General features: G+C 40.7%; 1 protein-coding gene across 1 annotated transcript in view; it reads left to right on the forward strand.

Moving 5' to 3' along the window:
* Window positions 1–27,692, forward strand: part of FBN2 (fibrillin 2) — a 406,583-nt gene that overhangs the window by 79,591 nt on the left and 299,300 nt on the right. The window contains exons 7-8 of the mRNA XM_073676558.1: window positions 4,031–4,156; window positions 13,711–13,836. Coding sequence (XP_073532659.1) covers window positions 4,031–4,156; window positions 13,711–13,836 — 252 coding nt within the window. The remainder of the gene's footprint in view (window positions 1–4,030; window positions 4,157–13,710; window positions 13,837–27,692) is intronic.

Below are 27,692 nucleotides of genomic sequence, written 5' to 3' on the forward strand. Positions count from 1 at the left end.
TTTTATATTATATTAGCTACAAGCCTATATTTTTCCAAACCTTTAGTGCACACACACTGGATCTATTCATCTATAGTAGGTTATGATATGTTATCAGTCGGGAAAAGCTAATGTATGTTATAAATTCACATTAGAAAAAAAAAAGAGCCAGCGCCATCCACGTAGTATAGAATAACAAGATGCTGCAAACTCATACAGTCAATGGCAAAAGTGTTGGCACCCTTGAAATTGTTCCACATAATGAAGTATTTCTCCCAGAAAATTATTGAAATCGCACATGCTTTGCTATATATGTGTTTATTTCCTTTGTGTGCACTGGAACAACACAAAAAAAAACAGAGAGAAAAGGGCAAATTGGACGTCATTTTTACACAAAACCCCCAGTCAAAATTGTTGCCATCTTTCCAAAATTATATGTAAATAACTTTGTTTCAAGCATGTGATGCTCATTCAAACTCATCTGTGGCAAGTAACAGGTGTGGGCAATATGAAAATCACACCTGAAACCAGATAAAAAGGGGAGAAGTTGACTCAATCTGAATTCTGAAGTCTGTATACCTCTGCCTACACCAATGATTGACATATTTTTGTGTAAACTGCATATACAGAAAGCAGCCAATCAGTGATGGGGGCGGGATTGTACAAAGCTCTTAAAGGGGTTGTACACTACTATTTAAAATATGCCAAAGTGTTTTTATGATGAAAAGCAACTTCTTTATAATTACCTTCCTCTGCCTTTTCTGCCTGTGAGCGGCACTATCACTGGCCGCTCACAGGCAGCACGTGACCCCACGCTGACGTCCCGTCTTTTGAGGCGTCACTCAGCACTGAGGTCCCCGCGGTGGCTTCTGGGTTGTGGGCGGGGTTACCCCACCTCGTAACACCCAGCATCCACCGCGCATTTTCCCAATGAATGGGGAGAAGGAGAGCACGCGGTGGATGCTGGTTAGGCCGCGCAGGGATAACCCCGCCTACAACCGAGTAGCCACCATGGAACACGGAAGAGAGAGACCCCTGGCTCCAGCCTGGACTTGTCGTGACGTCAGCGGATGTCAGAGCCAGCTGCAGCCGGGGGTCACGTGATGCCTGTGAGCGGCCAGAGATAGCGCCGCTAACAGGCAGAAAAGGCAGAGGGAGGTAATTACAAAGAAGCTGCTTTTCATCATAAAAACACTTTGGCATATTTTAAATAGTAGTGAACAACCCCTTTAAATATGGAGGATTACGGGACTACATTGCAACAAGTTTACTAGTCTTGTAGTGATAATATTCTGCTCATAAAACAGTATGTTATCAAAACTACAGCAAGCAGCTCACTAAGTGACACATTACAGAAGAATTTACCAAAGAATTCTTATATTACCGGTAGTGCTGGCCATATGACCTTGTATTGATCAGTGATATACTGAAGCTAGGTAATGGATTCAAGAAAAATGGCTCATTGCAGTAGACTGTATTCTGGCCACATGAACCTTCTTGTTACAAGCATCTAGTGGCTCTTCATAAATTCACAGAAATGTTGGGCGCCAGGTGAGAAATCATTCAGACAACCAAAGATCCTCTGAACCAGGACAATTTCTGGGCATAATAGTGGCTCAGTAGTGAGAACTCTATATTGCTGCCCTGGGTCCTGATATAATTCAAAATAAATACAATTTCCTCCCACACTTCAGTACTATATACTAATAGGTTCATTGGCTTCTCTATAAAATGGCCCCTGTGTGTATTTGAGATAGTGAAATTCTGTTCTGAGAACTAGTATGGGGAACCGTAGAGAAGGTATTGAAGCGAATGATGACACACTGCCTAATATATCAGTGCTATAAAAAAAATAAAATGAAGGAAATTAATAAAAATGTTAATACCTTATAGAAAAAGTTAAAAGCTGTGCTCACACATTAGATGAAAGCTGTCCAAACTTCCTGATTTCAGATGGAGCAGAAGACCTTTTAGTACATGTTGGAGTTTCTCAGCTCTCCGTTATGGCAAATGTTGTGATTGAAAGAAATTGGGATTTTCAATTTCAACATGTCCAATCTTGTGTTTTCTAGACACAGTTGATTCCCCTGAAATAAATGTGCACATGTCTATGTGTATGGAGGAATTGGGCTGATTTAGACAATGGGACATTATTATATTAATGTTTTTGCGTTACATAGATTTTAATGATCAACTTTGAAATATAATACCCGTGTGCCTAACTGCAACATTTCATTGAGTAATTATTTAATCTTCTGCTTTTAGACAATGCTACATTGGGAACTGCTGAGATTTCTGCACTTTCCATGTTTATTTTGAACGTAACCAGTATATTACAACAGAGAACAAAGGCATAACTAAGTGATAAAGTAACAAGCAGGGGGCGGCCTGGTCAGAGGTTATAAGACACAAAGATCTATTCCCTGGTGACATTATATTCTGCAAGAGCCTTTAGTCTCTTATAATCACAATCTTTTCTTTATCCCGTGTAAGTCTTATAGATATAGGTTAAGTGAGATCTTTCAATATAACTTTGCATTATGTCGTAATGTCATGGTGTTCTAAAGCTTGAATAGCTGTATGGAGCAATAATAAGATTTATCGTCAAAAGTTGCAAATGCAAGTAACGCTTTCTTCCAAAAGAATTTTCTTCATACAGTAGTTATTGCTTTTTCAGCATATTGTCAGTTGATGTTTTCACTTAGTGTTAGATGGAAACGTGCACAAAAGGATCCAAAAGCATTCTTTCATGTAGGAAAGCCAAGTTTTGCACATGTTTTTTTTTTTCTAGAAGGGATTTAAGGGCATTGATACACAAAAATATGGTGATAATTTGCCAATTTGTTCTTAAAAACCTGATTTTGACACCTATCACACCTACTGTAATATTCTCTATCGATCTTCTGTGATCTGCAGCGGAAATGTCTCATGTGCGCATTCATATCAGTATTGTTGGTCAGTATTTCATCAGGATTTATAAGTCAAAACCAGGATTGGTTCCGAAACAGAGAAGTCCATGTCTCTCAATTATAGTTTTTCTCTCTGTTTCCACTCCTGATTGCGGCTTAAAACTACTGATGCAAAATACTAATGTATGAATATGGCCTTACATTTATATTATTATTATTATTATTATTATTACTTATTACTATAGTGCCATTAATTCCATAGTGCTTTACATGTGAAAAGGGGAATACATAATAAAAACAATTACATTAATCTTAGACAATAGAAGTCGCTGACTGGTACAGGAGGGGAGAGGACCCTGAAAATATTGCTTTTGTACTTGCTACATACTTGTGCCACACTGCTTATGACCCTTCTTTATTATTTGTTTCTAATAAATCAGTCTTAAGGTTCCAAAAAGACTGAAATAAAATATTAAAGCACCACTCCAGCTTTGTTTTTTTATTTTACCGCTGGACTAGTGTCACTAATCTAAGTTTCCTGTATTATTATTAAACTTAGCAGCCGCCGTCTTCTTCTGTACTTGTATCTCTAGCAGTTTGTGACTTGCCCGATCACTCCAGTGTTTGCTGGGCGAGCTGGAGGTTACTGCATAATGTAAGTCTATGAGAGCCAGAACGAGGTGAAAACGAGCCCCTTATAGACTTACACTGAGAACTTGTGACCGTTACCTCTGACTTCTGGTCAATCACGAGCTGCAGTCACAAGATGGCGGCACCAGACTAGAGCGGCACTGGGAATAGCTGAGGACAGTGGCTAGTCAGTATACTGTATTACTAGGGTCAGGAAACATATTAATGATACCACTCCAGCACTGAAATAAAAAATAAAGATGGAGTTGTGCTTTAACATTTCAAATGAAAACTGTAATGGATGAAATTAAATTATGATTATGGTTATCAGTAATAAAATTTGTTAGAAATAATAATAATAATAATAATAAATAATAATAATAACTATTATTATTATTCTTATTCATGCCAAGAAACTAAAGTCAAAGATCAACTATTTATCTTTTTTTTGGGGATTTTTAATTTGTTTTTAAATTACCTTCTAATTGTAAAGTGTTTCTTAAAATTTCCAGATATTGATGAATGCCAAGCTATCCCAGGGCTCTGCCAAGGAGGTAACTGCCTAAACACAGATGGATCGTATGAATGCAGGTGTCCTATTGGTCATAAGCAGAGTGAATCCACACAAAAATGTGAAGGTAAGCCCCATAGATACATTCGTAGACAGATTTCCTTTCAGCTTATTGACTTTAATTATAAATATTAGTGTAAAATATACTGTTTGCTTTTTTTGTAAATGTGGCTCTAAAGCAACTAAAAGCACTATTAAAGCCTAGCTCCACAATTCTGCAAATGCATTATCTCTATGATACCACCTACATATACAATCATCCAGTGGCATCCTGCGATTTCCTATACCATAACGTGATTGGGTCCATTGTGCAGAATAACTAGCGGCGACCACTGCCTGTATGTGTTTATAAAATGTATATGGCCACCGATATAGCACAAGATACTGTATATTTTTTTGGGATTATCATGCAGAAAAATCAGTTCAAAATTAGATTCACACTTTAAGTCTTGTTATAGAAACCACTAAGTATTTTACAATTAAGGAGCATTGTCTTTCCAGTACAATAATAACTTTCATGACTCCTGTTGTAGTTTTATCGATATTGTTAAGCATGAAAATTATCCATTTCAGTTTAGAACTTTGTATATAATAATCAGCGAGCTAGTTTTTTCTACTACTCATTTTAAAGTGATTTTCTCATGACAACAACCCTCTGGCATATATACAGGAGATCAGAGTGCCACTCACAGAGGGCATCATGTGCTTGGGCAAGCCCAATAACTCCATGTCTTGGGCCAGTTTTACACATTCAACACTCATGGTCCAAATAGGGACAGCGATGTCACGACTAGCTGCTGGTCTCCTGATGCAAACTTAAAGGGAACATATCACTAGATTTTTGGTATCCCATATGAAAGAAGGATGATGTAGGGGCAGAAACCCTGATTCCAGTGATGCACCACTTAATGGCCTCTTCCAGCAGTTTTTATAAAATCACTGTTTTCTCTGCTGCAGATCTACCAGCTCTCTGAATGCTGAGCTCTGTATAACCCCGTCCACACCACTGATTGGCAGCTTTCTGTGTACACAGGAAGAAAGCTGCCAATCAGGGGTGGGGGCGGGGTTATACAGAGCTCATAAGTACTGAGGACTACATGACAGCAAGTTTAATATTCTTATAGTCATAAACTCCTGCTGATAAAAGTGTAATTTTATCGAAACTACAGTAAGCAGCTCAAGAAGTAACACATTGCTGGAATCAGGGTCTCTGTCTTTATGTTATGATTCTCTCAGATTAGGTTGCAAAAACCTGGTTGCAGATTTCATTTAACAGCCATAGGCATATATGAAGCTGTGGAGTTTGAGTCAGGAGACCCGTGGCAGGTCCAGTCATCGTGGTCTGTACTTGGACAGTGAATGTTGTATATGTGATATCAGCTTTACATAGTCACCTAGTTATTTGATAGTCTGGTGCTGTAGTTACCCAGCAATGTCTGGTGTGGTGAAATATATGGCGCATCCCTCTTCACATTAACAGCTAATTACTGGAAATTAGGGAAGCCTGACTTGTACTGATGAGTTGATTGCTGTCTTTTATTTACAATAGGGTTGACATTTAAGGGAACGTGTAACCTTGAATTCTTTTTATTCTTTAAAACAAGGTTTTTCATTTTTCTATTCTGTTTTCATTTTATATAATTGTAAATTGATTTTATTTTCTGTATATGGCCATTTCTGCCCAAGCTGCTGATCTGTTGATGGCAGATTAGTGATTTTCTTAACTGCAGGCACATGGACATGGAAGGTGTGGCATGGAGATGACTCACTGACTTTTTTAGGAGAGTTTTCTTTGCATGCTCTGTGACCTATACAGAGGTCAATATGGTCTTTAAAAAATAGGAACTGTCAGTCTGTTGTGATTTCTAGTGGCGACAAAACCACATGATGTTACGATTGTTTTTAAATAATTGAGAATTGAAAATTAGCAAAAACATCACCTAACATTAATAAATAACAAGATTAACATAAAAAATAATATTTAAAGTGTAACTGTAGTTTAAGGTGAACTCTGTTGCTGCTTTTGTCTCTTTCTAGCTCCATCCTCCTCCTTCTCCTGCTCCTATCTCCATAGAGTTTTATGCTGTTATCTCGTACCTCAGTGAGCTGACAATCTGTGTTCACTGAAAACAGATTTTACCTTTGAATTTGTGAACTGACTGTGATTGATCATGCCAGGATTAGAAAGAAGCAGACTTCTCTGATAAAATATATTACAAAGTTTCTTATCTTCTTGTGTATTTGTTTATGGAAATAAAAATTAAATGAAGGTTACTCTTTAAATTATACATTATTTTCTGGCGATACAATCACTTTAAGGACAAAAAATCCTTGAACTTCTTCCATTTCCCTTACATTAACTATTCAGATTTTCATTGTTTTTTTCATGTTTTCTCATGTTAATGAAATTTATTCATATTCTTTCATGGTGGAACAGAGTGTGTTTTATATTCATATTCCCTTAAATGAACTGGAGTGTAATTCTGACTATTACTGAGTCAGATCTGGTGTATGAATTCAGCAAGTGTGGTCCAGGCTAGTTCTCTGCAAACAGAGCTGGTGTACACCGTAAACATGTCACTTTTCCAATGCCAGAAATTCTGCATGAACACAGCTGAAATCTATTAAGTGTTCGGGATATGGAGATTATAACAAGTTCATTTGTTACAGACAGATTCTATTTTGGGTCAATAAAGCTGAATTGTATCTTTCCAAATTTTTGTTCCATAGTATATGTTCCATCTATCTATATGCTGCACACTGCTATTCATACACCTGCAAAGAGAGGATAGCCAAGTGTTAGGGTACACCTTTAATGCAGAGAAATTTGCTATTCTACAGCTATAAAATATATCTATATTCACCTCTCTTTATGATGTCTTCTGCAAACATTGCAGCTACTGCTGTATCTTGACAGTGTCTTATACAGTAGTTTGGGAATATCTGGTGTTGTAGCTTGGGAGAATCTTGTAATTTGGGAATATCTGGTATTGTAGTTTGGGAGAGTGTTGTAATTTGGGAATATCTAGTGTTGTAGCTTGGGAGAGTCTTGTAGTTTGGGAGCATCTGGTGTTGTAGCTTGGGAGAATCTTATAGTTTGGGAGTATCTGGTGTTGTAGCTTGGGAGAATCTTGTAGTTTGGCAATATCTGCTATTGTAGCTTGGAAGAGTCTTGTAGTTTAGGAGTATCTGGTGTTGTAGCTTGGGAGAATCTAGTAATTTGGGAATATCTGGTATTGTAGCTTGGGAGAGTGTTGTAGTTTGGGAATATCTAGTGTTCTAGCTTGGGAGAGTCTTGTAGCTTGGGAGTATCTGGTGTTGTAGCTTGGGAGAATCTTATAATTTGGGAGTATCTGGTGTAGCTTGGGAGCATCTTGTAGTTTGGCAATATCTGCTATTGTAGCTTGGAAGAGTCTTGTAGTTTAGGAGTATCTGGTGTTGTAGCTTGGGAGAGTCTTATAGTTCAGTAATATCTGATATTGTAGCTTGGGAAAATCTTGTAGTTTGGGAGTATTTGGTGTTGTAGCTTGGGAGAGTCTTGAAGTTTGGGAATATCTGGTGTTATAGCTTGGAAGTGTCTTGTATTGTAGTTTGGGAATATTTGGTTTTGTAGCTTGGGAGAGTCTTGTAGTTTGAGAATATCTATTGCTGTAAGTTGAGAGTGTCTTTTAATGTAGTTTGGAAATACTTGGTGGTGTATCTTGGAAGTGTATTGGGGTATTCTTAGTATGGAGTTGTAAGAGAATAATGTGGGGAATGGTATTCTGTTGACCTGGTAATCTGTTTGACCATTAGCCCCTTCATGGTGCTGCCCTTTTCCGCTTTCGTTTTTTGCTCCTCTACTTCTCAGAGCCATAACTTTTTTATTTTTCTGTCAATGTGGCCTTGTAAGGGCTTGTTTTTTGTGGCATGAGTTGTACTTTTGAACGACACAATTGGTTTTACCATATTGTGTACTGGAAAACTGGAAAAAATTGTGGTGAAATGGAAAAAAAAAGTACAATTCCATAGTTGTTTTTTGTTTTTTCTTTTACCATGTTCACTAATGCTAAAACCAATGTGCCATTATGATTCTCCAGGTCATTATGAGTTTGTAGATATCAAACATATATAGGTTCTTTTTTATTTAAGTGTTGAAAAAAATCTAAATTTGTTAAAAAAAGAAAAAATGTCACCATTTTCCAAGACCCATAGTGTCTCTATTTTTCGGGACCTGGGAGTGACTGATGGCTTATTTTTTGTGCGCCGAGCTGATGTTTTTATTGATACCATTCTGGTGTAGATACGATGTTTTGATCGCCCGTAATTGTATTTTATTGCAATGTCGCGGCGACCAGAAAAAAATAATTCTGGCGTTTTGATTTTTTTTTTGTTACGCAGTTTACCGATTGGATGAATTCTTTTTATATATTGATAGATTGGGCGATTCTGAATGTGGCGATACCAAATATGTATATAGTTGATTTTTTTATTATTGTTTTATTTTGAATGGGGCGAAACGGGGGTGATTTGAACTTTTATATTTTTTTAATATTTTTAAAAACATTTTTTTTTTTACTTTTTACTGGATTCAATAGTCTCCATGGGAGACTAGAAGCTGCAATCATCTGATCACCTGTGCTATACTGTGTGTACCCAAAATGTTCACTTGCTATGAGCGCTAACTGCTGGGCAGCAATCATGGCATCCCAGCAATGAAAACCTCAGGGGTCTCCTGCAGACCCCAGGTTGTCATGCCAACCCATCGCCGACTCGCGGTCATGTGACATGGGCGGGATTAGTGACGCGCTTCTGGCACGATTGACAGAAAACTTTTAAGTTCGGGGTCGCTCATCTCTAGTGATAACTTGTTTTAACTGGACAACACCTTTAATTTCTTATGATGACTGTCCATCCAAGGGGGGACTGCTTAAAAACGTAAGGCTGAACCTAACTACAATCATTGATCACTCTAGACAATAACAAGGACACTCTTGATACATAAGTGCTAATGCCCTATTCAGTAATTGTACCAGATCAGAACATAATACATCATACAATAATACAAGTGGGTGCCATGAGATAATCCCTTACACTATCAGTGACCTTTGTAATTTATCTAAGTTTACTATCACAGATGAGAACAGATACAATGTATATATACATATACAGTATATGTGTCTGTGGATTTGTTTCGTAAATAAAGTTTTTGCAAAATTAGCAAAGCTGTGCAATGTAAAGCATAAAAATACATTGTATGAATGTATAGGATTAAGTTGCTGTTTTTCTTCCTAGACATATAAACAAAGCTTGAAAAACAATGACAACTGTGACTTGTCTGATTTACCACTTCCCAGACATGACGTACTAACTGACGGCAGTTGCCAAAAGGAGTATTTCTCTGTTCTAGTGTAGTCTCCAATTAATATAAAAGACACTCAGCTGTTCAGATAGTTCTTGGCATGACACAAATAAACAATTTGAAACATGAAAATGAACAATAGAGATGTGTTATTGTGTTTCTGGACTTTTCAGAGTTTTTCATCACTATCAGAGAATGTCAATGACGCATGTTGACATGGATCATCCAAGTAGCTTAACCTCTTCTAATTGGTGTACACAAGGCTACCATTTTTCTTCTAATTGACAACTGAGTCATCAATGTGGTAAAAAAAATCTATGTAAAAATAAATCATTCCCTTTTCAAGCTATTTTTGTTTTTCTATGTAATCAGGAAGAGATTCATGTTTTTCTATGGCTTTTTACTGTGTTAGAGGCCATGGGAATAATTGTGGCCATGAAACAATATACGTAGAGATTGTGTGGTATTCTTATTTTTCAGAAGGTTACTCTGATGCACTTGGTTTTTACTCACATTCCAAGAAAACCATTGTTGGCATGCAAATAGTAATTTTGTTTAATTAATCTTTGTTATGAGCGTCTGGTAAGTAGCAGAGCATTTGGTTCAGCTTTCAAGAATGAGGTGATAGGGTAGGGTTTTTTTTAGACCTCTCATTGTTGAGGTCTACCTATGATGTCAATTACAGGCCTCTTTCATCTTTTTAAGTGGTAGATCGTACACAATTGGTGGCTGACTAAATACTTTTTTCCCCACTGTATATATGTGTTTTCCAAACTCACAGCCCCCCCCAATGGACCATATTTTCAGCATTTCCTTAGTAATGCAAAGGATGTAGGTTATCGATTTTTTAACCCCTTTAGGCTAGGTTCACATGTTGGGTATTTTGTTCAGATTTTACACAGAGATTTCTAAACTAAATTAATTTCTTAACCTAAAATTTTCATATACTGTCCACACTTATTCATGCATTTTTATGTGCATTTAATAAAACAATGCTAAGCCAGCAGTATAATCAGTTGTTTGGGGTTCCCATTGAAAAGAATGCGTAAAATCTTTATCCAAAAGGGGATTTTAGCAACGAAATTCACATTTTGCAGATATAAAAATGTAACAAAAGCCAATTTCTATGCAGATATCACACCCCAAAAAATGCAGCATGAAGATGAAGTTAAGGTAAAACTCAACCACTTTCATGGTACTGTAAAAATGCAGGTGAAAATACAAGTGGAAAATTGGTTCATAAAATCAACATTGAATACACAATGTGTGAGCCTAACCGTAATCTTTTGGTTATGGCGTTGTTCTCATCAGCACCATATCATTTGGACATATATGTACACACAGTCACAGCTTCTCTCATTAAAATATTATTCTTTGAATTTAAAGGAAAGCCTCCCTTTCCGTAGTCATGAAATCTATAACTCCTTGTTAATAGCCTTAATCTAATTAAGTATAAGTAGTATAGGGCTGCGAAGTTTGTAACATTTGCTGAGCAGTTGAGTTCCATAGGATTAACTAAAATGGCGTTTCCTTCAACAGATTATATTTCTACGCTTAATGTGGTCAGTTCATGGAAAGGTTTAGGAATTCCTGGACATTGCAAGGTTTGGGAATTTACAACTATTAGCTTTATTTCAAGTGTTTAACTTTGCATCCCACAATCCAGATTGTATTTCAAAGAATGTTTTTATTTGGAAGCCTGGATTGCCTTTTACTAGAACATGCATATCCTGTAGTTTTCAAACTACAAATAATATATCCACAATATTTTTATACTTTGAGAATTTTAGGAAAATACAAAGAAATCCCATGAAATTGTCTTAGAGATTTTTCTAAGCTAAATGGTAAAGTATTAAAGTATTAAAGCAAAGAACAAGGAAAGGTTTTCTCCAATTAGCTAATGTCATGCAAAGTCTACAAATTCCCGACACAGGGTTTTAATTTGATAATATGTTAAACTCAGATTTGTCTTTGATTCTTTTACTATCCCCGCTTTTCATATCTACCCATAGCAACTCATCCTTTACTGTACCAAAATATGAGTAATAAGGCAACGTTCACATGTTCAGTATTTGGTCAGTATTTTACATCTGTATTTGTAAGCCAAAACCAGGAGTGGAACAATCAGAGGAAAAGTATAATAGAAACACATCACCAGTTCTGCATTTTTCACCCATTCCAGGTTTTGGCTTACAAATACTGATGTAAAATTCTTCTCAAATAGTGACTGTGTGAATGTGGCCTAATGTTCTAGGAAAAAATTTATTTTGGTAAACTCACTCACTAAAAAGAATGGTGCAGTGAAAAAAAATGGACAGCACACTGATGCCATTGTAGTTGCATCTTTGTGAGGTCTGACTGCTATAATAAGTTTGGGACTTTTCCGTCAATCTTTTTTTTCATTCGAGAAAAATGAAGGTCACACTGATGGTAAAAATGAACACATTAACCAAGCCGGATGAAAATTTGATTTGACATTCTGTAGAAAATATGGTCCTCTTTTGTGGGAGAGAAAAACTGGCATATGAATGAGGCCTTAAGCTAAAGTTATCTAAAATGGTTAGTCAATGGAAACAACTATTCCTATGGTGAAGTTAAGCCAGGAACAAAAGTTTTAGCCGACCAATGATAGACTCTCATGGTTCAGAAAGAAGATGGCCATGTTTGAAATTTTCAGCTAATAATTGCTTGACTACAGAAGAGCTTTTCCTAAAAGCTTGTTGCCATGAAGATTGTTTGTCCATTGCTCATTGTAATTGAATACATGCGGCCAGTTTCAATGACTGTACATGCCAATATGGGGCAAAATTTTCATGGCTATGTTTGTGAAATGATTGTTTATCTGACTACATGCATTTAAACTGGGCTAAGCTTTCAAATAAGAGTTGATAGTTAAATGGAAGTGAGGAGTAGCTGGAGATATTTAGGCTCTTCACTGAATGTGAGGTAAGTAGAAGGTGAAGTAACTCTTGACAAACACATTCCAATTGAGGGCAATACTTTCTCAATACTCAGACAGCACATGGTGACCAAGCCAACCTTAAAAGTACTTGGGAGATGATGTCAGATGTGTTTGTCAGGTAACCACAGTAACCCGGTGTTGATTATCACATAGATGACTGGCCATAGTGGAAGGAAGCAAAGCCTGACTCTTGAGACAGGACAGCTGAGTAATATATTATAGATCTATACAAAACACCAATCCACAATATGGCCATTGTGAATGAGATACAAAATATAACACTATGGGTAATTTCATGGGAAACCAATAAACCTACCAGCATATTTTTGAGGACTTAAAGTAACCCAAAGTTTTAAGAGAAAACACATGGAAAGCATAAACACTCCGTATTGATTTTGTCCGTGGTCAGATTTGAATTTCCCCAGTGCTGCAAGAAAATGGTGCAAACCACCGAGCAAATGTGCATCTTTATTTTGTGAACACTAACTCTAAAAATAACTGATTTTCCTCTGAGGTATTTTGTGACCTTAGTAAAATAGATACAAGCTTAAAAAGAACAAAAATGTAAATGTTTCTATTTAAGGATTAATCATGCATTTCTCTTTCTAAAATTGCTTTTCCTTAAAGGGGTTTTCCCACAAACAAAAGTTGATTATAATCAATAGATCTTGGAATAATAATATCTTCCACAATTGGATGTGATTAAATAAAATGTTCCTGTTCTGAGATAATCTTATAAATGTATCTCTGCTATGTACTGTGCAATGGCCGTGTCTGACCGTACAGGAACATGGTCTGATCATACCACATCTCCTGGGCAGTGGAAGAAGCAAAAGAGTATACAGACATTACAGAAGGGGAGGAAGCAAAAGAGTATACAGACATTACAGAAGGGGATCACAGCTGATTCTTTTTCTGAGGTAAACCATTTCACTGCCTGTTTTTAAACAATGTTTTACTTCAAAGAAAGAATGAGCAGCAATCCCATGCTCTCCTCTCTGTATATTCTTTTGCTTTCCCCCCTGCCAAGGAGATGTGATATGATCAGACCATGTTCCTGTACAGTCAGACACAGCCATTACACAGTACACAGCAGGGGCACATTTATAAGATTATCTCAGCACAGCAACATTTTATTTAAACACATCCAATTGTGGAACTTATTATTATTCCAAGATCTACTGATTAAAATGAACTTTTGTTTGTGGGAAAACCCCTTTAAAGTTTTAGATGAAAAAATGATGTTTATTTGTTAAATGCCTCAAGAAACAAAAATGTTTTAACCTACTTCTTCCATATGTTTTATTTAAACCAACAGACATTGATGAGTGCAGCTCTATCCCTGGTATTTGTAATGGAGGAGAATGTTCCAATACGATTGGTAGCTATTATTGCATTTGTCCACGTGGATATCTCACATCTGCTGATGGCTTACAATGTATCGGTAAGAAAAATGTGGATCTGAGAAACATGAGAATAGTTGTAAGAATAAATATTTTGAAGGGACTAAGAGGACAAATGGGTTTGATGCTGCCCTTTGCACCTCAAAAACAATTCTAATTTTGTTTTTTGTTAAAAATATATATACATTCTTTACTACGTATGCTACACAGTGCTGTAAAAATATAAAATATATGCTAATATATACATAAATGGATTTATCTATTTTGTCCTTAGATAAACTTCACATTGTTCCTCTGGACTTCATCACTTTTCAGGTCAATTGAGGTTATTAGTCACTCTTATTCTCTATGATTTATCCAATTTACAAATGCAATGACTGAATATAAACAACTTAAAGGAACATTCTGAAAGAACCTTGATATTTTTATAACTAACCAGAGAAGATCTAAAAACAAGAACAAGGCACATTAGTTTTCAGCTGTGGTTGTATCTGTTTGGCTGGGGACTGCTATTACACACCACTTTTTAAAAGCTGTCTTCTATAATAGGGTTGGTTTGAAAGCCAACTAGAAAGAATTTATAATATGCAAAGGTTCAGATTCTAAAGCTTAAAATAAGCACTTCTGTAATCCGGGTGAAAACAAATGAAGACCTTAAACACCAGGACATGATAACTAGTGTTGAGCCACCCCCGTAGTGTTCGAGTTCGGTTCGGTTCGTCGAACACCCTTGTGTTCGCCGAACTGTTCGTCGAACTGTTCGTCGAACACCTTCGAACACCGTTAAAACCAATGGCAGGCAAACAAAAACACATAGAAAACACCTTCAAAGGTGTCCAAAAACTGACAAACTGCTCAGAAGACATAACTAACACATGGAAAAGTGACAAGTACACATAGTCATGCGAAAAGAAAAGAGGTGGAGGAGTAAAAGGAGGGGGAGACACAGATATAGGCATGTCATGCCCTTCTAAAATCCAAAAAGTGAGAAGCCGACACGGCCAGTCGGTTCCTGCCTGTGCCACCTCCGTTTGTGCCAGAGCCGCGGTAGACCCTGACGGCCAGCCCCCCTCTCCCAATACTGGTGCCTGTCCGCTGGTAGGTCGAGTGAGCCCCCCTGTGGTGGAGGCAGCTCTAAGCTTTTTAATTTAAATTGTCTCTCTAATTTGAATAAATACACTTTAAATCCTTTTACAAGGATCTATTGAAGGGCAAGTCTCAAGCCGGTAGCCGCGTAATTCCAGCTCCAGTAGCGTCCACTAAAGCTGCTGCAGTTAAAAAGCTTTTATAAGGATCGAGCTCGGCTGTCCACCGCAAGGCGTCCTACCGCCAGTCCCAGCCCCTATGCCTTGGGGTGCCTCCTGATGCTCTTCACTGAGTATCCCATGGTCCCAAAGCATTTCCTTTGAAAAAATTAAGTGTCCAAACTACAGGTGGTGTAGCTTGCTTAACAGTCGGGATAATCCGCTGACTAGCAGACACTGCTACTAGGCACAAAGTATTTCCTGGGCTAGATGCAGTTAAAAATTTGTAATTAGATACTCTCGTTGGATGCTGAGAAAGCATTCCATAGAGTCTTCTGGCACGCCATATATTATTCTCTTAAAAAGCTTGGGGTAGGGGTCTAGGGGACCCTTTTATAGCCAAAATCACGGCCCTGTATCGCAATGCGTCACCAAGGCTGAAGATAAAAGGAACTGTAGCACCCCGAGGGCTCGGTTGCTGCAGAGTGATATCTCACTCTCAGGTAAGGATGGAGTGTGGATAAGGACCCCGACACCTGCATGCATTATACCACATTGCCGTGGGGCAGGGCGACCAATATGCCCCTGAGATGGGCACGACAGTCCCTGTCCCTGGCTGGAGTGGGGGGAGGGAACACTGAGGAAGGGGAACTCTGTAGTGCAGGAGCAGGGAGGAAGCAGTTCCTGGGTGCATTGAGAAGGGAGTATAAAAGGTGGGCACCATCTTAGTTCAGTGCAGAGAAGTCTGAGCAGAAGTGACAGGGAGCAGGGGCTCTGCATGAGCTCTGCTCCAGAGGCGGGCCTAGTAACAGAGGCCCAGGCCTGGACGAGGGAGAAGGAAGGAAGAGGAGTGGAGAAGGCTCCAGGAACGAGGAACGAAGGGATCCCAGGGGTGTAGACGGGCGAGTCGCCACCGCACGCCCGAATCCACCTGCGTGGAGGGGTCAGGCCAAAAGGGGAGACCGGTCCCCGAAACTAGTGGAGGCGGGAAACGACCCTCAGCTAGAAACCGGAGGCTGTGACATTTTATGTGGCGCAGCCCCTCGCTACACCCGCTAGGAGGGCAGCACATAGGGTCAGGGAAACTGGCGCCAAGTTTACCAAGAGGAGGCCCGAGGCAGCTGGACAGAAGGGTTGGTAAGAAAGGCCAGACAAAGGACACACAAAGGGGGTCCTGTGAAGCGCTCCAAAGTTATCTGGGAGTTGTCTGAGCCCCTCACCTGGTGAGCACAGTACGACGTGGGCAGCCGTTACCTGCAGAAGTGGTCTGGATAATAAGAACTGTGAGTAAAGGCCCTGGACTGCATCACTGACTCCGTGTCGTTACTGCTGCTGCCCTGCACCATCACCCCCATCCTCCGCATACACTGCCCTGAGGCTATACTCCTCCCGTGGGGAGTTATGCTACGCTCTGCTGCACCCACAACATAAGCCTCAGCGGTCTGCCCTGCACCGGCGGTTCACTTTGACCGCAATCCACGGGTGGCGTAGTCGGACATTTAAACATCAAAACCACATAAATAGTTCCGCCACTGGTTTGACCGCCCTGAGCCACGGAACCGGGTCGCCGCCACGGAGACTACAACCACCAGCATCCACCAAAAAGGGTCCGGCTACGGATGTCCCAAGGCCCAGGGGGCGCGTCAGAACATTTTCATCACCTTTCATAATCACCAATGGGACAAGGCAGGGATGTCCTCTGTCCCCTCTCTTATACATCCTAGTGACGGAGCACCTGCTTTCATCAATTCGCCATAACCCCAATATTAGGTGGATTGAGGTGGGCGGCACCGAGTACAAGTGCTCTCTATTTGCTGATGATGTCCTAGTATATATCACTCAATCACATATATCAATCCCTGCTGTTATGGCTGAAATAGATCACTTTGTTACATGGTCAAATTTTAAAATCAATACAGCGAAGTCTGAGGCCCTCGATGTCTCCCTCCCCAAATCCATACAGGATTCCATCCAGTCCAACTTTCCCTTTGCCTGGCCCTCACAGGGTATCAAATTCTTAGGAATTCCTATTCATAGAGACCTCTCCCGTTTATGTTATCTTAATTTTGGGCCCTTTATTGAACAACTCCATACAGACCACGGTTGGCAAGTTAGAACTGTAAGATTCACTACGTGAACCACTGGTGTTTTGTGGAAAAGCACATGTACACTGTGTTCCAAATTATTATGCAAAAAGTGTTTAGGAGTGATAAGGGAAGAATTTGTTTGTTTGTCAGTTAAACTCATTGATGGTGATGTGTGTCAGGGCTCTTTATATCACTGTAAGCAATTGCAGACACCTGTGCTAATTAGTTTGGCAGGTGTGTCCAATGAACGGCAAGACTACTTAAGAAGGCTGTCCCACATTATTAAGCAGCCTACATTTTCTGCTAAAATAGGGAAGAAAAAGGATGTGTTGGCTGCTGAGAAGCAAAAAATTGTGGAGTGTTTAGGTCAAGGCATGACTACAATCAACATTGTGCGATGATCAGGATGAAGTGTCTTGGCAATCAAGAAGTATGTAGCTGATTCACAGTACACACGTGTGCGTGGTGATAAGGGCAAATTGAGGACTCTTTCCTACAGGCAATTACATCAGGTTAAAAGAGCAGCGGCAAAAAAGCCTTGTCATAGCAGCAGACAAGTTTTTGAAGCTGCTTGTGCCTCCAACGTCCCCCGAACAACAAGATGCAGGGTCCTTCAGAGGTTTGCAGCTGTGCGTACGCCATCCTGTCGACCTCCTCTATCCACTGCACACAAGCAGAAACGGCTCCAGTGGGCCAAACATTACATGAAGACTGATTTCAAAACTGTTTTGTTCACGGATGAGTGCCGTGCAACGCTCGATGGTCCAGATGGATGGAGTGGAGGATGGCTGGTTGATGGACACCCCACGCAAACACGGCTACAGCGCCAACAACGTGGAGGTGGAGTAATGTTTTGGGCTGGAATCATGGGGAGAGAGATTGTCAGCCCCCCATGCTCCCCTGACCTCTACCCCATTCAGAACCTCTGGAGCATCATCAAAAGGAGTGTCTATGATGGCGGGAGGCAGTTCACATCTAAGCAACAGCTCTGCGAGGGTATTCTGTCCTCATGCAAAACAATTGAAGCAGAAACCATCCAAAACCTGACAAATTCAATGGACGAGAGAGTTCAGAAGCTCCTTTCGAACAAGGGGTCCTATGTGCAAATGTAACATCACCTAGAATAAAGTTTTGAGTTGAAAACTGTTTGATTTCAGTTTCTAATAACCTGCTAATGCTTATAATTTCAAAAATGACCATTTTTTTGGTCTTTATTAAAATGAAAAGGTTGATCGAAGAGTGTGGGGGATCTAAGAGTGTGGCAACCCAGTAGTCAGGATTACTTCGAATTCTGACAATCTGAGGGTCATGTTGCAGGTAGTGCAGCAAGAAGGCACTTATGTGTCTTGCGCATCTCGGAGCCCCAAAATTATTTTACGGGCTAGATGCAGCTAAAAATAATTATTAATTTTAAATCTGGTGGAGCTTAGTATAGATGGCCTAATAGAATCAGTACTGCACACTGCTACAAAGCCCAAATTATTTTCCAGCCAAGATACAGATAAACATGATTAGTAATTTGAAAGCTTAAAATGGTTGGTGAGGTGATTTTAACCAATCATCAAGCTTTTACTCTCCCCAGGATGACACAGGGGTAGAAAAGTCGTTTCGGATCCATGATTTGTTCATCTTTATGAACGTGAGTCTGTCTACATTATCAGTGGAGAGCCGCGTGCGCTTATCTGTCAGCACAACACCAGCAGCGCTGAACACACGTTCAGACAAGACCTCCAAGGCGTAAGTGGCGAGCTCCAGCCATTTATCCAGATTGGAAGCCCAAAAAGAGCAAGGGTCCAGTTACACAGTCATGGCTTCAATGTTTACTTGGAGATACACCTGTACCATCGTCTCTATGCGTTGACTATGTGTCAGACTTCTTGTCTCCTGTGGCCTTGCAAAGGATGAGCTAAAAAAGTGGTGAAATGATTCCGCAAAATTGATGTTACCAGCAGATACTGTGTTTCTGTTACGGTTTGAGTGCTGAACACTCGACGGTCCCACGGTTGGCAATTTGGAACTGTGAGATTCACTACGTGCACCACTGGTGTTTTGTGGAAAAGCTCATGTAAGATTCTGCAACAGTCTCTGCTGATACTCCTGCATGCGTGCATCCCTTTCTATGGCAGGAATTATTTCAGCAAATTTTCTTTTGTACCGGGGATCTAACAGTGTGGCAACCCAGTAGTCAGGATTATTTCTAATTCTCCCAATTCGAGGGTCATGTTGCTGGTAGTACAGCAAGAAGGCACTCATGTGTCTTGCGCATCCAGGAGCACCAAGTCCCTGTTGTGTTGGTGGTGAGGTAACAATCATGCTTCCTTCCTCTGTCCTCTCCCCCCAACCTCGCACAACAGAAATGTGATCAAGGTCTCCCTCATCTGATGAGTCTTCCATCAGTTCGTCCTCCACTTCTTCCTGGGCTCCTGCACCTTCCTCACTAGTTTGGCTGCTACCATGTGCCCTGGTAAAACCATGTCCCCCACCCTCACATGCCTGCTACCTTGGTGCTGCTGACCGTCTGGACCTTGCAGATGTTAGCCCTTCCGCATACAACTCCTCCTCCTCTACTTCCTCCACCTCCTCTTGTGCCACCACCTGACTCCGAATTCTGTTTAACATGTGCTTCAGCATGTAAATCACCGGAATAGTCATGCTGATAATGGCATCGTCACCACTAAACATCTTCGTCGCCATTTCAAAACTGTGCAGAAGGGTGCATAGGTCCCTGATCTGAGACCACTCCTCCAGCGTGATTTGCCCTACCTCTGGATCCCGTTGGCCCAGGCTATACGTCAGAACGTATTGCACCAGGGCTTGTCGGTGCTGCCACAGTCGCTGCAACATGTGCAGAGTTGAATTCCACCGGGTAGGCACATCGCATTTTAGCCGGTGAAGTGGCAGGCCCAACGACTTCTGTAGAGATGTAAGTCGCTGAGCTGCAGGATGCGAACGGCGGAAGTGAGCACACAGCGACCATGCCCTCTGCAGAAGGCCATCTAGTCCGGGATAGTGGGCTAAAAATTGCTGGACAAACAGGTTCAACACGTGAGCCATACAAGGCACTTGTGTGACATTGCGCCGGCGAAGGGCCGCACACAGGTTTGCAGCATTGTCGCACATGGCCTTCCCTGGTTTCAGGTCCAGTGGAGACAACCATTCATTAAATTGGTTCTCCAGAGCTGACCACAACTCCTCAGCTGTGTGACTCACATTTCCCAGACATTTCAAAGTAAAAAAAGCCTGATGACGTTGAGCCCTATTGCCAGCATAGTAAGGAGGTGTGCAGGATCCCTTCTGCGCAGTTAGAATGCTTGTGGCATGACCAGACAGGCTTTGGGTGCAGGTGGAGGACCGAAAGGAGGTTGAGGAGGCAGAAGCAGTGGAGGAACTTTGACATAAAGAGGATTGACGCACAACTCGTGGGGATGGCAAGACTTGGACAGCAGCCCCTTGTCCTGCTGTCACCATAGTTACCCAGTGCCCAGTCAGCGACATGTAACGCCCCTGACCATGCCTACTCGTCCAAGTGTCTGTGGTGAAATGCACCCTGTCACACACAGAGTTTCTCAAAGAAGCGGTGATGTTGTGTGCGACATGCTGGTGGAGCGCAGGCACACCTTTCTTTGAGAAGTAGTGCCGACTGGGCATCTGGTACTGGGGCACTGCGACGGACATAAGGTCTCGAAAATCCTCTGTGTCCACCAGGCGGAAAGGCAGCATTTCTGTAGCCAAGAGCTTGCAGATGGTGAAATTCAACCTCTTAGCTTTCTCATGGCTAGGAGGAAATGGTCTTTTACTTGTCCACATCTGAGGGACTGAGGGCTGGCTGTTGTGCTTAGACGGGGTTGATAAGGGTGTCCCCGGCAAACTGCCGGTCTGTGAGGAAGATGCAGGTGGACATGTTAGGTTGCCTTGATCCAAAGGTGGTGCTATCGATGTCGGACAGCGCTCAACACCAGCTGGTGTTACCACCTCCAAAGAAAATGATGACCTGCCAATCACGCTGGCTGTTGCGGGTAAAGAGGTGGCAGGTCTGCGTCCCAAAACAGGTGTGACTGCTGTCCCCCCAGTCACAGAGGATGAAGAGGCTGCAGATGCACAAGATGGGGCAGACGGTGGTTGGCCCGGCCGGCTAGGCCGCATTGTAGCACAGTGAGCTTCCCACTGCAACTTATGCTTCATGTCCATGTGCCGGCTCATGTATGAAGTACTCAAACTATGTATTTTTTGGCCTCTACTTAGCTTTTGTTGACAAATGTTACAGATAACACGAGTTGGGTCATCTTTATCGATCTGAAAAAATGCCCAGGCTATGCAAGGCTTAGCACCCATGCGACTTGAAGAGCCACCATGACTTGTGGTCAGAGGCAGAGTTGTGTTTGAGGATGCAGTTGTTGACGTGCTTCCAGTACTACGTCTCTGTCCAGGAAGGCGCAACCTGACCTTGTCGTCACTAGCATCCTCCTCCATCTCCTCTGCTGACCTCATCTCTTGGCTGACTGTGGGTTGACAGTAAGTGGGATCTCCAACCTCATCATCATCACCCTGTGTGTTATCACACCCGTCGTCCTCAGAGCCAACCTGTTCCTACCCTGACAAAAAACTAAAGTTGTCGCTCTAATCAGGTATTTGAGTCTCATCATCGTCTTACTCATTGTCTCCACCAACAGGAGTTGCAGTTTGGGAATGAGGGTCTACATTATGGTCAGAACCTTCTGCGTCTGGTCCTGGATCCGACTCATAAAGATTCTGGGCATCAGTGCAAATCATTTCCTTGTCTGGATTCACAGAAGCCCTGAGCCGACCTCTGATTCCCAGGCTATAGTATGAGTAAACAGCTCTGCAGACTCAACCATCTGTTCTACCTCATACTCAGACGGGCAGCTGGAGATTTGGGAGCTGTGAGGAAGGAAGTGCGTTTGGGGTGACACCTCTGAGGACTGGAGTATTTGTGATGTTGAAGTTGATGTGGAGGAGAGCCCACTTAAAGGAGCACTTGATATCCATTGAAGCACCTGCTGTTTTTGTGCCTCATCTTGAATTTGTAGCGATTGGCGTGGCGGTAAGAAAGGGATCTTATCACATTGTCCGCTAAAAGAAGTAGACATTTTAGTTTTGCTGGAAGATGGTCTTTCTTCTGTAGATGTTACTGTTGCTTTAACACCTAATCCACTGACACAACCTTTTTACCCCTTCCCAACACGCCTATTCCCCTTTCCACCAGCAGCAGGCCTTTTTCCACTCATTTTGGTGGTTAACTAATTCACAACTCTGGAGTTGTTGGCACAAAAAAACAATGGATGGGAGCCGAGCAGAGCTGAGTGGCCAAACTGTGGTATTAGGCCAAAACTATTGTCTGGGTTAGATGCAGAAAAAAATTATATTCAGTTTGCAACCTGATGGAGGTCAGTATAGATGGACTAATAGAACAAGTCCCACACACAGCTAGAAGCCCAAATATTTTTTCAGAGCTAGATGCCGAAAAATATTATATTCAATTTGCAACCTGATGGAGGTCAGTATAGATGGACTAATAGAACAAGTCCCACACACTGCTAGAAGGCCAAATATTTTTTCAGAGCTAGATGCAGAAAAAAATTATATTCAATTTGCAACCTGATGGAGGTCAGTATAGATGGACTAATAGAACAAGTCCCACACACAGCTAGTAGCCCAAATATTTTTTCAGAGCTAGATGCAGAAAAATATTATATTCAATTTGCAACGTGATGGAGGTCAGTATAGATGGACTAATAGAAAAAGTCCCACACACTGCTAGAAGGCCAAATATTTTTTCAGAGCTAGATGCAGAAAAATATTATATTCAATTTGCAACCTGATGGAGGTCAGTATAGATGGACTAATAGAACAAGTCCCACACACTGCTAGAAGGCCAAATATTTTTTCAGAGCTAGATGCAGAAAAATATTATATTCAATTTCCAACCTGATGGAGGTCAGTATAGATGAACTAATAGAACAAGTCCCACACACAGCTAGAAGCCCAAATATTTTTTCAGAGGTAGATGCAGAAAAAAATTATATTCAGTTTGCAACCTGATGGAGGTCAGTATAGATGGACTAATAGAGCAAGTCCCACACACAGCTAGAAGCCCAAATATTTTTTCAGAGCTAGATGCAGAAAAAAATTATATTAAATTTGCAACGTGATGGAGGTCCGTATAGATGGACTAATAGAACAAGTCCCACACCCTGCTAGAAGGCCAAATATTTTTTCAGAGCTAGATGCAGAAAAATATTATATTCAATTTGCAACCTGATGGAGGTCAGTATAGATGGACTAATAGAACAAGTCCCACACACTGCTAGAAGGCCAAATATTTTTTCAGAGCTAGATGCAGAAAAATATTATATTCAATTTGCAACCTGATGGAGGTCAGTATAGATGGACTAAAAGAACAAGTCCCACACCCTGCTAGAAGGCCAAATATTTTATCAGAGCTAGATGCAGAAAAATATTATATTCAATTTGCAACCTGATGGAGGTCAGTATAGATGGACTAATAGAGCAAGTCCCACACACAGCTAGAAGCCCAAATATTTTTTCAGAGGTAGATGCAGAAAAAAATTATATTCAGTTTGCAACCTGATGGAGGTCAGTATAGATGGACTAATAGAACAAGTCCCACACACAGCTAGAAGCCCAAATATTTTTTCAGAGCTAGATGCATAAAAAAATTATATTCAATTTGCAACGTGATGGAGGTCAGTATAGATGGACTAATAGAACAAGTCCCACACACTGCTAGAATGCCAAATATTTTATCAGAGCTAGATGCAGAAAAATATTATATTCAATTTGCAACCTGATGGAGGTCAGTATAGATGGACTAATAGAACAAGTCCCACACACTGCTAGAAGGCCAAATATTTTTTCAGAGCTAGATGCAGAAAAATATTATATTCAATTTGCAACCTGATGGAGGTCAGTATAGAAGGACTAATAGAACATGTCCCACACACAGCTAGAAGCCCAAATATTTTTTTAGAGCTAGATGCAGAAAAAAATTATATTCAATTTGCAACGTGATGGAGGTCAGTATAGATGGACTAATAGAACAAGTCCCACACACTGCTAGAAGGCCAAATATTTTTTAGAGCTAGATGCAGAAAAATATTATATTCAATTTGCAACCTGATGGAGGTCAGTATAGATGGACTAATAGAACAAGTCCCACACACTGCTAGAAGGCCAAATATTTTTTCAGAGCTAGATGCAGAAAAATATTATATTCAATTTGCAACCTGATGGAGGTCAGTATAGATGGACTAATAGAACAAGTCCCACACCCTGCTAGAAGGCCAAATATTTTTTCAGAGGTAGATGCAGAAAAATATTATATTCAATTTGCAACCTGATGGAGGTCAGTATAGATGGACTAATAGAACAAGTCCCACACACAGCTAGAAGCCCAAATATTTTTTCAGAGCTAGATGCATAAAAAAATTATATTCAATTTGCAACCTGATGGAGGTCAATATAGATGGACTAATAGAACAAGTCCCACACACTGCTAGAATGCAAAATATTTTATCAGAGCTAGATGCAGAAAAATATTATATTCAATTTGCAACCTGATGGAGGTCAGTATAGATGGACTAATAGAACAAGTCCCACACACTGCTAGAAGGCCAAATATTTTTTCAGAGCTAGATGCAGAAAAATATTATATTCATTTTGCAACCTGATGGAGGTCAGTATAGATGGACTAGTAGAACAAGTCCCACACACAGCTAGAAGCCCAAATATTTTTTCAGAGCTAGATGCAGAAAAATATTATATTCAATTTGCAACCTGATGGAGGTCAGTATAGATGGACTAATAGAACAAGTCCCACACACTGCTAGAAGACCAAATATTTTTTCAGAGCTAGATGCAGAAAAATATTATATTCAATTTGCAACCTGATGGAGGTCAGTATAGATGGACTAGTAGAACAAGTCCCACACACAGCTAGAAGCCCAAATAGTTTTTTCAGAGCTAGATGCAGAAAAAAATTATATTCAATTTGCAACGTGATGGAGGTCAGTATAGATGGACTAATAGAACAAGTCCCACTCACTGCTAGAAGGCCAAATATTTTTTCAGAGCTAGATGCAGAAAAATATTATATTCAATTTGCAACCTGATGGAGGTCAGTATAGATGGACTAATAGAACAAGTCCCACACACTGCTAGAAGGCCAAATATTTTTTCAGAGCTAGATGCAGAAAACTATTATATTCAATTTGCAACCTGATGGAGGTCAGTATAGATGGACTAATAGAACAAGTCCCACACACTGCTAGAAGGCCAAATATTTTTTCAGAGCTAGATGCAGAAAAATATTATATTCAATTTGCAACCTGATGGAGGTCAGTATAGATGGACTAATAGAACAAGTCCCACACACAGCTAGAAGCCTAAATATTTTTTCAAGGGTAGATGCAGAAAAAAATTATATTCAATTTTCAACCTGATGGAGGTCAGTATAGATGGACTAATAGAATGATGCTATGCCCAAAAGGTTTTACTTCACTAGGTGCAGTAAAAAAAATTGGTATTCTATACACAGGTGGTGTAGCTTGCAACACAGATAGGCTACTCCACTGACTAACATACTCTGCAATAGGCCAAAAAGTATTAGCTTTGCTAGATTTAGCCAAATGCTGTGAAAAAAACTTGCACAGCACTGGCACAGACCTGCCTGGCAAAAACTGATAGGAACTGATCTAACTTAGTCCTGAAAAGGACTGCAATTACAATTAGTCTTTACTCCCAACCTATCTATTTAAGAGCACAGACCTGCCTGATAAAAGTCGTAGGAAATGCTGTACTCCCAAGCTATCTGTAGATTTGTGCGAAAATTGGCTTGAAATTAACAAGGTATAGCACACAGAGCAACAGCGGTGCCGTCTAACACGCAGCTGCAGCAGTGAGAAAATGGTGGCGACGGGGAAAATGGCTGGGTCTTATAGGGCAAGGACATGTGACATACACTGCCAATGACACATGCCCTTGCTTGTGTGAAAAAAAGCACTTCGCTCCATGTGTGCGCTGCTGATAGGCTGACAGATTGCACCTCCCCACTGTAAATGCGGGAAAGAGAAAAAAAAAATGGAGATCTTCATTATTCCTGCAGAGATCCATCCCCTGCCCCTCCCCCCGCCCCGCTGTACACTCAAACTGCGTATTAACATTAATTTTCATCATTACTGAGAAAAAATCCAGTTATGATTTTGGTGCACGAACAGTTATCGAACATAACCTCGAACAGCCGAATTTTTTTCAAATCGTTTGTGTTCGCCGAACGGCTCGAACACCGCCCAAAACAGCTCGAATTTGAGATTGGCGAACAGTTCAAGTCGAACACCGCTCATCTCTAATGATAACACGTGGTGACGTAGAGATTGATCACAAGTGGGCAAATTAATAGATGTCAATTTCTTTTAGTTCAGTTATTATAAAATTCGTGAAGCAAACATTATAATTTTGAATCCAAAACTATAAAAAACATTAAAGGACTGCGCTGCTGAATAGAGGAAATCTTCACCAGTGTACTTTGAAGATTTCGTTTAATCAGCAGTGCAGCCTTTTAATGTGTTTTATCCTTTTGGATCCAATATCTCCTGGAGGACCTCTTCCACCAGCTACGGGGCAGCAGCAGCTGTTTTTTCTTTTAAGTTTTCATAGGAGTTGTGTCTGTCACAACTCCACTAAGTGAGTGATACCAAGCAATTACCTACTCTACCTCCATAAGGCATCACCCACTTTTTTCATCCCTTTCTTTAGGTTTGCTCAACATTATAATCTTGGCTTCTTAACTAGTGTTGAGCGAGCACTAAAATGCTCGGGTGCTCGAAGCTCGGGCCGAGCTCGCCGTGATACTCGGGTGCTCGACCCGAGCAACGAGCCCAATGTTAGTCTATGGGAGACTCGAGCATTTTTGCGGTGGCACTCCCGGCAGTCTTTTAAAAGCCTAACAAGTGCCCAAAACGATAGTGACAGTGCTCAAAAGACATGGGGACAGCATGGGGATCGCCCCAGGTAGCATTTCTGACCCCCAGGTCACTGCTGTCAACAACGTGGTCAGAGGTATTAAGCCACTTTTACGGGCTCACAATAAAACGTTCAAAAACGAAACTGAAACTTTTTTCCTGTGAAATATGTTAAGTAACATCCTTTCCAGGGAAAAGACTTGTGTATAAGTTAAAATAAATGACCAAAAACAAAAATACTCCTCCACACCTTCGGCTATGTTCACAAGTAGCATTTTTTATGCGTTTTTGCACTTTTGTATTGCTTTCAACTATGACAAATGCATTCACCGGGAAATGTCATTTTAACATTTTACAACCTTATCTGGCCATGTGCTGTGTGACACATGCATAAAGTGCTGAAAAGACATGGGAACAGCATGGGGAAGACCCCTGGAAGCATCTCTGACTCCCAGGTCACTGTCTAAAAGTGTGCCCATCATAAGTGATCCTTGCCGCATCAGAAGATGCAGACTTGCAACTATCCCCATGCAAGTTCTAGTCCCAGGGCAGTGTTCAATTGTACCTC

This window comes from Phyllobates terribilis, unplaced genomic scaffold, assembly GCF_046119375.1.
Source record: "Phyllobates terribilis strain yellow unplaced genomic scaffold, ASM4611937v1 Scaffold_1__5_contigs__length_1240528914, whole genome shotgun sequence".
Classification (NCBI taxonomy): Eukaryota; Metazoa; Chordata; class Amphibia; order Anura; family Dendrobatidae; genus Phyllobates; species Phyllobates terribilis.